Source organism: Xyrauchen texanus, chromosome 21 (assembly GCF_025860055.1).
Source record: "Xyrauchen texanus isolate HMW12.3.18 chromosome 21, RBS_HiC_50CHRs, whole genome shotgun sequence".
Classification (NCBI taxonomy): Eukaryota; Metazoa; Chordata; class Actinopteri; order Cypriniformes; family Catostomidae; genus Xyrauchen; species Xyrauchen texanus.
Genome location: NC_068296.1, coordinates 32,590,372 through 32,607,130, shown reverse-complemented (window position 1 = coordinate 32,607,130; position 16,759 = coordinate 32,590,372). Strand labels below are relative to the sequence as shown.

Genomic DNA, 16,759 nt, shown 5'->3' with positions numbered 1-16,759 from the left:
TACTACTTACTTATTAAATTGTGCTTTATTCACAAAATTAATTCACTATTACCACCCATGAAAAGCAGGGAGTATGGTATTTTATAAAGAGATTGTGTACATTTTATGTTGATCAATAGCAGCAATAATTCACCAAATGATGATCATATGATGGCAAAGAACGTTATAAATGGCCATATATTCAGACGCAGTGTAGTTAGCACACTTCACGATATATAATCACAAATTGTAAATAATCTATTCAGGTGTCTGGATCACAGTGGTGAAGTGATGCTGCACAATCCTAGTAAAGTATGCCAGACTGTGGTAATCTGCTGCATCCTCTAGAACACTCAAAACCTACAAATGCAAACTATGTTCAGCACTACATTTTTGGGTGTGTTTGTGCTGCAATCCGATCTGAATAATTCCTTTAGTGAATCGGGTGCTAAATCATTGCAGACTGTGTTTTCAAATAAACAATGCTATCAGTGGACGATATTCATTCTCATTTCTGGCTCACCAATAGAGGCCACCCCACTAAAAGCCATATTAACAATAATAAATCAAATTAATAATATCCAGCTACAAGTCCAAATGATAAGCTACGATATCCTTGTATAACCTGATCTCTGTGCCGACCAGTGCCTGTTGTATGGATCCTGGCTCTTGTTCAGCAGTTGAAACCCAGTGTAGCAGATGGGCAAGTTTAAAGTCCAGAACCAGAGTTCAACCAGAACTAAAAAAAAAACACCTTGGAGTGTTCTAGATTGAACGCTAAACGCTTTGCAACAATCTGACAGCAGTAAAACCTCCTGTCTTTCCTCCATTTCCATTGTTCTCTCCAACCAAGAATGACACATGGAAGGAAGCATGATGTTGTTATAGGGTTTGCTTGGAATAGCCAACAGGCCTTAGTGTCTGGAGACAGTGTTGGCACTAAATGGGAAGACAGTCACACACAGTAAACACCATCAATAAAGACCTGCCAGCTCTGTTAGCCACCATAAACACCCACTCCTGCCTTCTTCAGTTAACGGTCAGGCCAAAACATACAGAAGTTCAACATCGAAGCCATGAGCATCACTTTGTTTAAAAAAAGTGGCTGGTTGTAACTTCACATGGCGTAGCTCCTGAATATGAGTTAGGCTGCAAAAGAAAATCCCCAAAATCTTACAATAGTTTGTCAGTAGTTTATATAATTTTGATGAAGTAGAACTTGCATTGCTTAGTGGTATAAAATACAGGTTATCCTGTGAACAAGGATGTTTCTCACCAAAATCTATTGAATGCCTTTGGAGGACGCATGAGTCACAAGGACTAATTTTACAATAATTTTCCTTTTTTAATCTTTAAAGTAATTTCTCCTTCAGCACAAGAAAGAAAGCCTACAGGTTTGGAACAACTAAAGAATTTTAGTAAATTATGACATAATTGTTTTTTTTTGTCTAATTATTCCTTTAAAACTTTCTGCAGTGTACTACCCTGAAATCAGCTGTTAAAAGACTGCAAACATGACGACGCACCATCCGCCACATGGACCGCTGCTTGTTTAGACAGTCAACCCGAGTGCAAACCACATCTGAACCTGAAAGAAGACAGCAGTAATGAGCTCTACTCAGCAACCAAACAAAAACACTTGTGTGTTGTCAACAGAGACTAGGAGGGTCAAAGGTCATCCAAGCACTCTCATGTTTGTTTGTAGTTAACAAAAAGACATGGAGAGATGTGAGGAGGTGTGGCTGGAAGATGAAGAGGTTTATGAGGAACCATCCACCAGTTGTGGGTCACTGTAGGAGTGAGGGACAGACTGGGGTCAAACTTCAAAGACCTGCTGCAGTTACAGGATACTCAGGGGGTAAATTATTCTGATACCCCTTTTTCCACCGACAGGGTGCCGGTACTGATAACGAATATGGCACCGTTCTGAGCATTTCCATGGATGAAAATATGTTTCTGGCCTTACTTTACACATTAAAATATGTTCTCAAAACTAAGAGTAAACAAAGTAAAAAACATTGTAAACAAAATTGTTAACAAAGGCTACATCCACATTAATCCGGATACATTTGAAAACTGCATTTTTGTTTTTGTTCTCCATCCACAATGCCATTTTCAAGAATTGTCCAAAAGTTTCTCATCAGCACAAAAAGGCTTGAGAACAAAATGGGCCGCCATCTTTATTGTTTTGACTTGAATGGATCACATGACAAGAAACATGTCATAGCTTTTGAATATCTCAGTTTTCCCTGTTCACGCTACAACGATAAGATGACATTTTCAAATGTATCCTCTTGGAAGGGAGTTTTCGAAAAGCTCAGTTTTCACTGTCAAAACACAATCTTAGTGTGGACGGAAGGCCAAAACGTAGAGAAAAAGATGAGTATTCAAACAAAAATACAAAAAAAAACAGCTCAACATAATTTCCACGTACGGTCTAAAATGCAATTTACTATGTAAATGTTGTACAAAGTAACCTATATCTTAAACAACGCTATCAAAGTGGATTGCAGGCACAACAACACAGCTACAACATGGGCCGCCATCTTGATTGTTTGGATTGAATGGATCAAAGGTGAAGGGAAGCTTACTCGGAATTGGTGTCCGGCGACGGAACACGAAGACAATTGTGTTTCAGACTGTACAGCGGGGATTTTCTGCATGCGCAGTGACACGATTTAAGCATTTTCATACGTTTCAGTGAGGACGAGCAACTTTTAGAAAACGTTAGTGTGGACGGAGAGCGTTTTGAAACGAAAATGCCATTTTCAAATGTATCCGGATTAATGTAGACATTGCATAAGAAAGCCCTGGTGCCAGCGCCATTAAGTGCGCCTAATACTGACTTCAGATCAGATGTAAAGGGCAACTTGTGTTTCACATATTAACGCACAGCATAAGGACTTCAGAGGAAGAACAAAATAGGCGTAATACTTAATCTTCTCTTTATATTATTACAAAACTTTACACATACAATGGCTAAACTCCACGCAGTGTGGAACATAAACAAACCAAAAAAAATATAGTCAAATAAACAACAAAAAATAAAAAAAAGTATCTCATCCGAAACAAAAGCATAAATAAAAAAATAATATAAAAGACAAACTTTTTTTCTTACAACAGATACATTCATATGAAATAATATTTTACTACTACAAAAAATAAATAAGTCATCTAAGTTTTTGCTTTTAAAAGTCAGTTTCAGCCTTGGAATCTTCCACCATCCTTCCTTAAAAAGTCTCTTCATTCTTTCCTTTACATTATTTATTTCCATCCTTCTTTCCCTTATCGGTCTGTTCCAGCTCTGTACTCGGTCAGTTTAGTGTCCACTTCACATCACATTGTCTCTGACCATTCCATCACTGTCCGTTTCCTGATTTGAATTTATCCATGTTCCCATTTCTTACATTCTCTTCCGTGTGTTTTGTGAATGCATGCACGTTTGCCGTGTCTGTTTTTCATTAAAAGTGTGTTCAGACCTCCTGCGCTGTGGGCTGGATGAGATCTCCAGTCAGGCTTCCAGTAGAAATCCAGACTGGTTTTTCCGTACAGTCCAAATCTGGCAATCCCAGCCTTTCCCAACACACCACAGGACCCTCCGAATCTTCATGCTGCATGGGCTGTCCTCCTGTTACACACACACACACAGAGAAAGAATTTAGGCACCAGATCTAGCAGGGGTGTCAAGAACATATAATATTTTTACTGTGATTCATACATTGATAGATTGTTTACCTTGTTCATGATTTGATGCATTGAGCACTAATGCAGTTTATAAAAAACACCCCCCTGCAGTATGGATTGGATAGAACTGGATATAAAATCTGAGGTGGAGCTTCGGAGTACTAGTATTCATCAGTCTAGTCAGGTAAAATAATATTGCATGATGGGTAATGTACGATTTGCCAATGCAGTAATTTCCTGAATGGCTTTAGAGGAAACACTGGCCTTCCTTATTCAGCAGGAGGGCAGACTGAATCAGAGAGCTCTTTATAATGCTGAAACTCACCTCTCTGCTGTTCAAAGCTGGACTTCGTTTCCCCAGGCAGACAAGGGGAATTCTGGGAAAGGGGTGGAGCCTTGCCCTCCTCTGCTTCCTTGGCTGAATCTCTCTCCAGGGTGCCGTTAAGCTGCGAGCTGTCACGTCCATGGCAGCGAGACAGAACACAGTTGAGAGGCATCATTTCGAGTCCGTCGGGTTGGCGCGCAGCCACACGGTGCATTAGAGGGAGAGTGCCACCCGAGAAAGTGCCATTGGTTTTTGTGTAACACCTGGTCACAAAACACAAACGCAAAGCTTAACTTATGCTGACAAAACTAAAGAAAGAAGGTAAACGGCAACCTCATTGAGCCAGAGACACTGACTTTCCCAAATCTAAGTATAGGTGACCTGCACCAAACATGCTAATGCTCGTACAGCCTATGTCTACAAACTGATGTCCTCTTGCCAATATTTCAATTTATGAAGTATTTCTATTCAGATCTTTCAAAATATGTCAAGAGTTATGACACTTGCATGGACAGGTTTCTGGCCTGTCTTTAACGCAAGTGAATGTAATGACAGAGAGTGTTGACGTCAATGAGGCGATAGAAAAAGTTCAGTGAAAAGTCATTTACTCATTTTGTTCCAAATACATATGGCTTTCTATCTTCTGTAGAGAATATAAGGAGAATTTATGATAAATCTTCATGCTGCTCTTTTCCTTGCAATGAAAGTATACAGTGACAGGGTCTGTCAAGCTCCAAAAAGGTTCCATTAAAGTACCATAAAAGAAGTCCATATGATTTTTGTGCTATTGTTCCATACAACCTGCACCATTTAGTCTTCTTAAGCCATACAATAGCTGTTTTCCAAAATTTAAGTTGAAATTCACAGAAAATCTTCCCCTCCAATTTAGCGTTCAAATCTAATTTATTGCGCATATGGTAAATGGTCTGCACTTATATAGCGCCTTTTTTAACCTTAGAGGTTACCTAAGCACTTTACACTGTGTCCCATTCAACCATTCACACACACACACTCACACTCATACACTAATGGCGGCAGAGCTGCCATGCAAGGAGCTAGCCTCCCATTGGGAGCTACTTTAAACTTTTTTAAATTTAAACTTAAGTAACACAACGTGACAACCAATTGAATGCGGTTTCATTGACCTAAAGCCTAGTTTGCCACATCTTGACACACCAAATTTAATTTGTGAATTCGAATAAGATTTGGAAGATTTCCAGTGAATAACAACTTCAAGTTCCATGCAGAAAGCTATTGTATGGCTTCAGAGACCTGGAATATAGCATGCAAGTCATATGGACTACTTTTTTGGTCCTTTTTGGAGCTTAACAAGCCCTGGTCTATCGCAAGCCCTTTAGCCATTTAATTATGTGCAGGATATGAATTATAGATATCGATAATTACTTTTTCATTAGTTAAAATGCTAATCTTTGATATTGGTATATTAGATTTACACTAGTAAAAACGTAACTCTTGATATCAAATATTGCGTCATTACTCGCGAATACCAATTCTTGATATCAAAAATGGAATTTAAAAAGTAAAAGCTGTAATTTTTGTATCTGTAACTGCATTTCCACTAGTAGAAGTTCACAAGGATCTGTCATTCGCTAATGTTTAAAACACAGTTACAGATATCTATAATTCAATATTTAATAGTTGAAATTCCAATTTCACACATTGAAGAGAAATTAAAGATATCTTAAAAGGGTTTCTTACCAATTACTAAAAGGTTTTCTCATAGTAAAAAAATATTTATTTTTGATATCAATATTTATATTGTACCCCCTTCTCCACTTGTTCCTTGCTTGTCTGTATTGTTGGTTGTATAAAAAGCAATACATACTTTTAATCACAAAATAAAAAAATAAATAAATAATACTACTGAATTACAAATAGTATAAATGCTCATTTTCGATACCATGAATATGTTTTTCACTAGTTGCTTTATAATGTTATTGTAATTAGTAAGACAGTAATTACTCTTCAATTTATTGATATCTGAAATCTATTTCCAAATATCTGAAATACCAAATCTACCATGCTGAAATACATATACAGATAGAAAAATATTTTTACTAGTTGTAGTACAACTGTTGATATCAGGATTGGATTTTTGCAATATAATTAACATAAAAAATAATCATTTTCGTTTTTTGGAATTGTTATGTGAAATTGGAATTTCAACTAGTAAGGAATAATTATAGCTATCTGTAAATGTGTTTTAAACAGGAGAACATTGTGAAATTCTACCAGTGAAAATGCAGTTACAGATTTCACAAATGTTATTTTTTTTTATCATCAAGAATGAGTATTTCCATAAGTAATGACTTTGTTTTTTATATCAAGATTTAATGTTTTACAAGTGCAAATGTAATTAATGATATCAAAAATTAGCATTTGCTCTAGTTTTAATTCCATTCTTGATCTAAAGAATTTGCATTTTACTAGTGAAAATTGAATTATAGATATCTATAACTCACAATGTACATGATTACATGTAAAAGGGTTGTGAAACCTGGTCACTACATGCTTTCACTGTATGGAAAAGAGCTGACTAAACATTCTTATAAAAAGTTCTCCTTTTGTGTTCCATGAGAGAAATAAATTCATACAGGTCTGGAACAACATGGTGCATAAATAATGATCGAATTTTCATTTTTGCATGCATTATCCCTTTACTGTACAGCTTGAGTTTGTGGACTGGCTGTAACAGGACTGTGAGGATCTCTGATATGATCAAACACTGATGACATCACAGATGTATTTCCACAAGCCTCTATGCTGCCTGAACAGACTCAACAGCCAGTGTCTCTGTGTGTTTGTACATGCTGATAAGATGTAGAGGCTTCAACATACAGATATGCATAATCATATAAACAAACAATACCTGAGAGCATAAATATACTTACAGATAACTGTATATATGCACTCAGGAAGAAATGAGGGATATAAAGTGTATACAGATACACACAGTTAGTTAGTAGGCTGTAAAACCTCTTGATATCAGATCAATTCTGAAGGTTTTCCCTCTGCTCTCCTGCTGACTGCGACTAAATAAACACTCCGCTCATTAAGACTGTAGCGAGGGTGCGTTCAGTGTAAACTGTTACTGCCGGACACACTAGAGTACACAAACAAATCTCATGGAGGGGAGCTGCCGTTTGTGTGTGTGTGTGTGTTTGGAGCAGAACAGAATAAGCTCAGGTCAGGGGTGAAATGAGAGCCAGATGGGGCAGATGATTGGTTTGCTGATTGGAGGCGTGCTAAGTGAAACATAATAACATGCTACTGGGCTTGACTTTTCAAGCGCTCTCTCGCTCTCTCTCTCACCTGTTGTTGTTGCAGAAATTTTGACAGCTCATACAGTCAGACGAGTCGTTCTGGGGCAGAGCCGTGTATATACCACCCTGTTGAAACACATACTGAACATGAGCATTATAGATCACAACTAAAACATTCTGCATTTCACTTCTCATTACTCAAACAATACTGTAAATCATACATTTGCAAAACTGTAACTGCAAGCCACATTCAGTATCACTATATTATAGTACACTGCACTATACTGCTATATCATATCATTACACAGTACCACACTATACTATATCATGCTACTCTATACTATACTGCATTATATTACACTATACCAAACCATAATGTACAATACTACCATGTTATACAATGCAACATTCCACTGCACAGTACTCTACTGTACATACTACACAATTATATACCATGCTTCACTAGCCTATATCATGCTATACTACACAATACCATTCTACACTATACTAAACAAAACCACTCCATACTACACTGTACTATATTATACAATTCTATACCTTTGCACCTACTATTATACTAATAATATACAACAAAACTCTATACTATACAACACTGTACAATATTATACAACACTGTACAATATTATACAATTATATATAATTGTACATAATTCTGTACTTTACTGACCTATTTTATACAATCCTATACCACTGTATATAAAACTATACTACTCTATGATGTACTATATTATACAATTCTATACCTTTGTTTATAATACCATACTGTACTGTACTATACCATTGAACAAAATACTATACTGTACTATACAATTCCAGTCTACAATGATCAGCCACAACATTAAAACCACCTGCCTAATATTGCGTAGGTCCCCCTCACCAAAACAGTGCCAACCTGCATTTCAGATTAGCATTCTGAGATTTTATTCTTCTCACTAAAATTGTACAGAGTGGTTATCTGAGTTACTGTAGACTTTATCAGTTCAAACCAGTCTGGCCATTCTCTGTTGACCTCTCTCATCAACAAGACATTTCTGTCCTCAGAACTGCCGCTCACGGTTTGTTTTTTGACTGTTGTGTAGGGCTGGGTATCGTACATTTTTTTTATAAAAATACATCTCTGTACTATACTATACAATCTATACCATTGTGTATAGCATAACACTACACAATACTTACTTACTTCAATACAATTCATACTTCACTACACTGTACTATCTAATACAATTCTATACCTTTGTACCTATTATTATACTATGCTAGACTATACAATACAATACATTTGTCCATATTATTACACTATACTAGTCTATACTACACAATACCACTCTATACTATATGACACTAAACTATACTATAATACACTGTACAATATTATACAATTCTATACCATTTCACATAATACTATACTTTACAATACCCCTCTGTACTACACTTTACTCTACTACACTACTATATTACACAAATCAAAACCATTGCATATAATATAGGGATGTAAAACAATATTGTTTTGTATTGTATGATATTCAATACCATATGTATCGTATGATACATAAACATGCATATTATACTGTAATTAAAACCAAGCAGCACAATATTGAGAGCAATATTGAAAATATTTCATTGGCATTGGCAAAAAGAATGTTTGTTATGAAGTAATCATTTATAAAAAGCAACATGGCAGTCGAAGTGATGCTATATTGTGAATGCTGTCATGACTGAAGGGCAAGCAGGTAAATGGCTGCTATATTCACAATACAACACAACCTCTCAAAATACTATTTTATATTGTACTCTACAGTTTTGTGTTAGTATATTATAGTATATCATAGTACTATATTATACATAAAACAAAATATTTACATTGAAACACTCTGCAAGCAACCTTGTTTGATCAAACATTTACTCACATTATGAAGGTGGTGAGGGTGTGCGTGATCGTACTCCATGGTGTTGTGGGGAAGGGAGGTATCATGTGTGTGGGGATGCCCAGCAGGGTAGAGGGCTCCTGATCCGTTCAGCAGAGCCAGTCCGTTGGGTAACTTGTGGTGGAGGTGATGGCAGCCCTGGGGCATCATGGGAGCGGTGTGCCCACAGCCTGTATGTACGCTTCCATTAACGTGGCTGGAGCCAGGCAGAGTGGAATATTCCAGAACATGGCCGTTCATCTCCGCAGACTGGTATAGGTAACTCGGAGAGTCGTATTCTACAAAGAATATTTAGAAATGTGTTATTGCATTTAATAATGGATAGATGACATAAAATACTTTTGAGAAATGTAACTGTGGTGAGACGTGCTATATATTCCATCTAAAACACTTTAAACAGCCTTTTTTATAATTATTATGCATCCAGTTTTATGACCTTAAATGTACTTAGGAAAGTACATTAATAATTTAGACTTTTAAAATTGTATTTTGTCACACCACAGGACCATTTAAAATGTACTAGAAGACAAAACAAAGTGTTAAAAATGGTGTAAAACTAAACAATGTGGATCAATTACAGGACCTAAGATATAAACTTTTCCTCAATGCATTTATATTTATTTGAATCTAAAATCTTGATGCTGATATATTATCTATTTAATAGATTGAAAGAGAAAATTATGGTCAACAAGTTAATATTAAATTGAACAAATGCTGAAAAACAGCAACAATTTACAAAATTAGAACATGAGATTGTTTATAGCAAACACGCATGTAAAACTGCCTAGCAGTGAACCAGATTATGTGATCAAAGATAATACAGGACCTGTTTGTGGCCTATTTCTGTAGAGGAGTGTCTGTGTTACTACTTATACACACCACTGTGACCAGCACTGTTTACTCTGTTACTCAATCTCATTGAGAGAGGGAGGGAGGAAGAAAGAGATCTTCAAAGGGCCGAGAAGTAGGAGTGAAAACCTGGCCTAGATTAAAAAGTGGACTCTAACTCAATTTCACAAGGGTTTTGACATATCCTTTAAACTTACAGATGTGCAACATTAAAAAAAACACTGATATTATTCTCATTACTTCATTACATTACAACAGTAGTGATAGGACCAGCGTTGTAAAAGAACCTGGAGAAGAGCCAGAGAGGTCCTGCTTCGGGCAGGGGACCTGCCGGCGGACTCCGGCACCCAAGTATGTCTGTGGGCAGAGGGTATGGCTGTCCACTAAGGACCTACCTCTTAAGGTGCCGGCATGCAAGTTAGCACCCAGGTTCATAGGGCCCTACCGCATCTCAAAGGTCCTGAGTCCAGCGGCGGTGCGGCTCAGACTCCCACCTGCTCTCAGTCGTGTGCACCCTGTCTTCCATGTCTCTCGTGTAAAACCGGTATTTTCTTCCCCCCTTAACCCTACTGTGTCTGTCCCATCCCCCAGTATCCCAGTATTGTACTAGTCTGATCATTAATTAATGTTTTACACAGTCAGTATGAGACAAACCAAAAACAACTAGACCAGGAAGTAAACATGAAGTTCAACACTTACTATGTAGACTGTTCTGCTGACGGTTCCTCCACAAACACATGACGATGAAGACCAGCAGAATGAGAACCATGACACCCAGAACACAGCCCACGATCAGGTAGAGCAGACCGCCAGGCTGGCTGGGAGTATCAACAGGGTATGTGCCTGGAGGGGTCATGGGGCGTTGACTGGGTACACCTGGAGGCTGACGGGCTAAAGAAAGAGAGAGAGAGAACAAAAGTGAGTTTAAGAGGACTAAACATCTAAATGTCTTTCAAGACAATATGACACTCTCTGCTGTTGAGATTTACTGTAAAGTAAAATCTTGTATTGCGAACTCTGCAATGGAGCCGAGGGAGTGATCAAACACGCTCACATACATTCACATTTAGGGTTAAGTTAGGGTTAGGGTTATGGTTATGTAGCGCTGGGAAAACCAAATAATTTAAGTGAATCGGTTCTTTCAGAAAGGTCAAGAAAATCAGCAGGTTAAAATAAACTATTTCCTTATATTTCGCGTTGGGACCATATAAATAATCCACTGATTCTCTTGAGCGCCGCACAGCCTGATTAATACTTTAGTAGCACTCTAGGCGAAAGAAGCCGACTTTAATACTACATGCGGTGTCAGTTTAAACTGAGTTTGTTTTTGTTTTAAATCATTAAAAAGAGAAAAAAGATTACTTCTGCAAAATTTCTGAGAGACAGGCTTCAATGTTATCCATTTTGAACGATAGTAACCTAGGTAACTACTCCTCAGCTGGCACGTGCAATTGTGAAAAAAAAAAAACTCCAAACCACACCCATGATTAGTTTTAACCAATCATCAACTCTCTTTGTCTAGCCAAGTTTTTGAATTGGACCCCATTCGAAAGGGGTGTGGCACTTATACAGGGAGCTCTGTATGTCTGTGCTCAAGTAGGTATAGATGCAGGCCGAAGATCTCCAAATGTGGGTGGAAGTCTCAAAAGAGGGAGGGGTTATGCCAGGAGGGGCGGGGTTACTCCAAAGGGGGGCGCCACTTCCACACACGGTTAGGGTGAGGGAAAGGGTTAGGGGTTAGGTGCTCCTGATTTCTTTGCTGGCGGTTTGGTTTGCTTGGAGCTCAGCCTGCAGCAATATCCTGCTCAGAATTTTAGAGACATGCACAAACAGGAGAAATATCGCCAAATGAACACCTTGGCAGAACAAAAATGTCACTGCATTCCATCTTTTTAGGCGACCTAAAAGAAGCCTGTAAGTTTAAAATAGCCATTAAAGGAACTAGGCCTTCTTTTTTTAAGCAAAATATTTAGTGTACTGCAGCAGTTTATCACTATATGTTGATTCAGTTATATAAAATAGGGTGTTTTCTAGTTTATTAGTCTATATTAACTATAAATGTATGTTGTTTAACCCTCACGATAATTAAACCATGGTTTTACTATGGTAATATTATAGTAACCATGCCTGTAGTAACCATGGTTAATTTTGTGGTTACTATGGTTTAACTACAAATACCATGGTTAATCAATGGTTACTGTAGTAAAACATGGTTAATTTTAGTAAGGACATGTTTCCTAATCAATATATAGCTATCAGGTGATACTGAATTCTGTATGAAGTTTGAGCAACAGTAATAGAGATTATTCCCTGTTATTTGCATATCACAATGTGTCTGTTTTAAAGTAGCAGGTAGTCTTGCACAGGCTGTTTTTATTTGCGCTGGCTGTTAATGACGTTCTGATTTGATTTGACAGTGTTGCATTAAAGGTAGTAATCAGCAAATGATGCAAAGGAGACTAAGCAAAATGTCTCTTTGTCTTGCCTCTAATAAAACAATAGCTCTCTTTACTCTGTCATTACAGCAGGAGCTTTATGGGTTCCTGTCTGCAGGTTAAGTATAGCATTCCACCATCTCTCACCTTTGGTCTCACAGATCATGACGTTACTATATTCGCTCTCGCCGCCGTCATTAAAACACTGCATCTTGATGTCGTATGATGTCTCTGGCTGGAGCTGACCAATCATATGCCAGAATTTGAAGCCTGGGGGGAGGAGGAGTAAATAGAGTGACATTATTGAATGAGACGGGCCTCTCTCAAAGCATGTGTTGTTCTCTCCAAACCACAATTCATTTGCTCAATCTAATTTTTCTCTCCCGCTCACACACGCTCTCACTCAGTTGAGTCCCACTAGAATTCAGACAGTTGCTCTACTCCAGACAGCCTCCTTATAAGGCAGCTTAACGTTTGTTCTGGCACTGCTCCAGTATTCCCACTGAACACACTCACGGCCCTGTGTACACACACACACACACACACACACACACACACACACACACACACACACACACACACACACACACACACACACACACACTGCAGCAGCCACTTGCCGCAGTCTCTCGCACACATATATTCAGAGCCAGCCCTCTAATTACAGTTTGTGGCACATTATTTTATTTGTGTAGCACAATTCACATTTTAATATAGTGAAGACATGGAGTACTCTAAACAACCAGCTGCTATACTGCATAATGAGAATGAAAAAACCCAATACACACACTTGTAGACGTATCGACAGACTGTTTTGTGGTGCATTTGCTCTTGCACACATAATATAACAATGTTTCCTGCATCACTACTGAATCTACAGCACCACAACAAGAGAAACTACATTTAACCCTAGTTGTGTATTTGCATTCTGAATTGAATTTGCAAATGTGTACCTCAAAATCATACAAAGACAACATATAAACAGCACTTTTAACAATGTTGTCCTATTCACAATCTAATTACTGAAGTACTATAATGAGCCAGTTCTTTTCATGAATCGTTAAAAAAAAAAAAGAGAGACCAATGAACTCACGAGATATTGATTCAAAGCAGTCTAACAAATTGTTTGCTAAATCCATCAGAGCGGTTTCTGAATCTGACTCACTCACGGGATATATCTATATGACAACGTGTAGTTAAAGGGATACTTCACCCAAAAATAATATTTCATCATTTACTCACCCATCCCAAATGTGTATGACTTTCATTCTTCTGCAGAACACAAACGAAGATCTTTAGAAACATATCTCAGCTCTGTAGGTCCATACAATGCAAGTGAATGGTGACCAGACATTTGAAGGTCCAAAATGCACAGAAAGCCAGCATAAAAGTAATCCATAAGACTCCAGTGGTTAAATGTATGTCTTCAGAAGTGTTATGATAGGTGTGGGTGAGAAACAGATCAATATTTAAGTGCTTTTTATTTTTGCAATTATCCTCCACTTTAACTTTCACTTCCACATTCTTCTTCTTTTGTTTTTGTTCTTTGTGCATATCGCCACCTATTAGGCAGGGAGGAAAATGTATAGTAAACATGGACTTAAATGTCCATATCATATTGCTTCTGAAGATATGGATTTAACCACTGGAGTCGTATGGATTACTTCTACGGTCCATTTATGTGCTTTTTTTTTAACCTTACAATTAACTTGCTCCAATTCACTTGCATTGTTAGGATATATTCTCTAAAAAAAATCTTCCTATGTGTTCAGTACAAGAGAGAAATTCCTACACATATGGGATGTCTTGAGGGTCAGTAAATGATGAGAGAATTTTTTATTTTTTTTTGGTGAGCTATCCCTTTAAACAGTTTTGCCCAGTATGGCCTTACAGGTAAAAGAGCCAACCACCTTTTAGATACAAACATCACCTCTCAGTCAACTCTGAGAAAATGCACATTCGCATCAGCTGGACCAGTCTGAAAAAAAAAAAACTTAACATGCTAAATTTATAAGACCATTGTTGTCAGATTTTACAGCTGATTTGATATTTGTTCTTTGATAGTAATCTTGACCAACCGTTTTGGAGATTCTGGTCTTTTCCCATTCAAACAGATAGGAGCTGTACTTTTATGACGCTTGTTTACATAGAAAATAGCTGCTTGGGAGCATTACCAACATGTAGTGGTGTAGATCAAATACAAATGGACTGACTTGCCATGACCTGACTAGCCAAAATAAACATTTTCTCATCATTTACTCACTCTCATGCCATCCCAGATGTGTAAGACATGAAAGGGACTTTGGTAGCACCCACATTTCACCACTGCCAAATGTGAATATCATTTTTTACTTGGAAATATGACTGATTAGAGAAGTAAAAAGGGTTGCAAATAGCTTTTCACATTAACTTCACAAAATTCTATAGGAAACACTGCAATACACATCTTTACATGGGTAACCCTTCAGTTTTCTCAAACACTGACACTGTGCACATCTAGTAAACCTCGAGACTTATGAAGTCATCTTATCTGCCCAGTGTGTTTTTAACAGCTTGCCATTTGGGCGGGAGGAGAGGTATGAGGGTCACGCTGGACGCGGAGACAGAAAGAGGGGGTAAAAAGTAAAAAGAGTGGGGACGGCAGTTAACATTCCTCTCAGAAACTCAAGTCTCTCACTGAGTGGTCAGTATCGAGTTTCAGTTCAGGCCCATTAGTGCGGCAGCCATTTATTAAAAACACATTTTACACTGGCTCATTACTCTGAGTGCGGGATTCACTCCACATCAATCAACAGATTATGCTTCCCTTGCCCCGCCTCCTCTCAGACAGAATATACATTACACACTCTTATTACACACTCTCTGGGATACTTCATATTGATTCGTCAATCACAGCACTCTGCGGGACGCATATTTGTATAACTGCTTAAACCGATATCCCAGGCTACTGATGTCTACATAGCTGTGCTAGTTTAGATTCTGATATCACTATCACTACCCTAAATTGGTCATTATTACAAAATAAAATCCCTCAGCTTCCTGTTTAGGTCCTGATCACCTTTTCAGGGTTCATTTTTTGATAATTCACATACCGTTATGCTCCCCAACAGCACCACTTTCCTCCTCTCAGGACATCCACAGCATGAGGAACAACAGAACAAAAACAAATACGTGATCTCACCTTCCACCATATCTCTCTTGTAATCGCTGTCATTGTCGCTGTCTGTCGGCCGGTAGTAAATGTAGAATCCCTGGATGGGAGTGTTGTTGTTACTGGAAGGAGTGTACTATGAAAAACAGAAAGAGAGATTGAAAGAAAAGTATTGTTTTTGTTGTCACATTTTGGCAAACTGGCAAAATATTATTCCATTAAAAGATTAGAAACAGAGTAAAGATTAACCATACTCATAAGAAGACGATCTGCTCATATATGGTAGATTTTCATTGAAGGTTAAAAATGTTCTTGCATTTGGAAGTGTTGTAACAACATATTCAATTTATAATCTCAATTAATATGAGTCTTCTAATATGAGAAAATCTGTGGAATTGTGAGGAAGGGATTTAAATGTAGTAAAATGTTTTAAATGGAGCTGAGAATACTACACTCTCATTGGTAGCTGAAATCATCATGACATTAGCCAAAATATTGAATAAACAAACATGCAAGCGATGGGGAATGTGTAGAACTTTTATGATGCGTTAAAACTCTTCTACCTCTATAAATATGTTTAAAACCCGGCTTAAGATGCACATGTTCTCTGTGGCCTCGGTAACATCATAGCGGCCATAGTGTGCTGAACAGACCCAATTGTATGTTGCTCTGTTACTATGCATTTTTTTTATGTAAATTACCTTGTTTATATTAATTCTTTTGTAAATTGACTTCATCTTGTTAATTGGGTTTTAGTATAGAGCACATCGTTCCACAGTCTAGTTAAGCATAAAGTAGTTTTAGCATTTAATTTTAGTCAATGTGCACCAAAAATGCAATATGTAGTTTTACATGACCAGTTTCCACCTTCTTTCTAAACCTTAAAATTAAACAGGCTGTTTTTGGAGCTGCTGTCTCTTTAAAACTTCCATATGCAAATAATAACATTTGCATCTGCTTCTGATTGGCTAACCTCTTTGCACCTGAAATTAATAAAAACAACCCTGAGGGCCACGCGTGACTATAAAACCTGAATAGGCGTTTATATGTAAGTGCGAGCGGTCATATACTAAAGTGCTCATGGTTGTGATGTCATAACCATGATC

At 37.6% G+C, this 16,759-nt stretch overlaps 1 protein-coding gene across 1 annotated transcript in view; it reads right to left on the bottom strand.

Annotated features, from left to right (window-relative positions):
- Positions 1–2,923: 2,923 nt before the first annotated feature.
- Positions 2,924–16,759, bottom strand: part of cdon (cell adhesion associated, oncogene regulated) — a 65,500-nt gene continuing 51,664 nt past the window's right edge. Inside the window, exons 13-19 of the mRNA XM_052152986.1 lie at positions 15,684–15,789; positions 12,650–12,772; positions 10,767–10,958; positions 9,201–9,496; positions 7,322–7,398; positions 3,989–4,251; positions 2,924–3,607 (exon numbers count right to left, since the gene is read on the bottom strand). Coding sequence (XP_052008946.1) covers positions 3,453–3,607; positions 3,989–4,251; positions 7,322–7,398; positions 9,201–9,496; positions 10,767–10,958; positions 12,650–12,772; positions 15,684–15,789 — 1,212 coding nt within the window. The 3' untranslated portion in view covers positions 2,924–3,452. The remainder of the gene's footprint in view (positions 3,608–3,988; positions 4,252–7,321; positions 7,399–9,200; positions 9,497–10,766; positions 10,959–12,649; positions 12,773–15,683; positions 15,790–16,759) is intronic.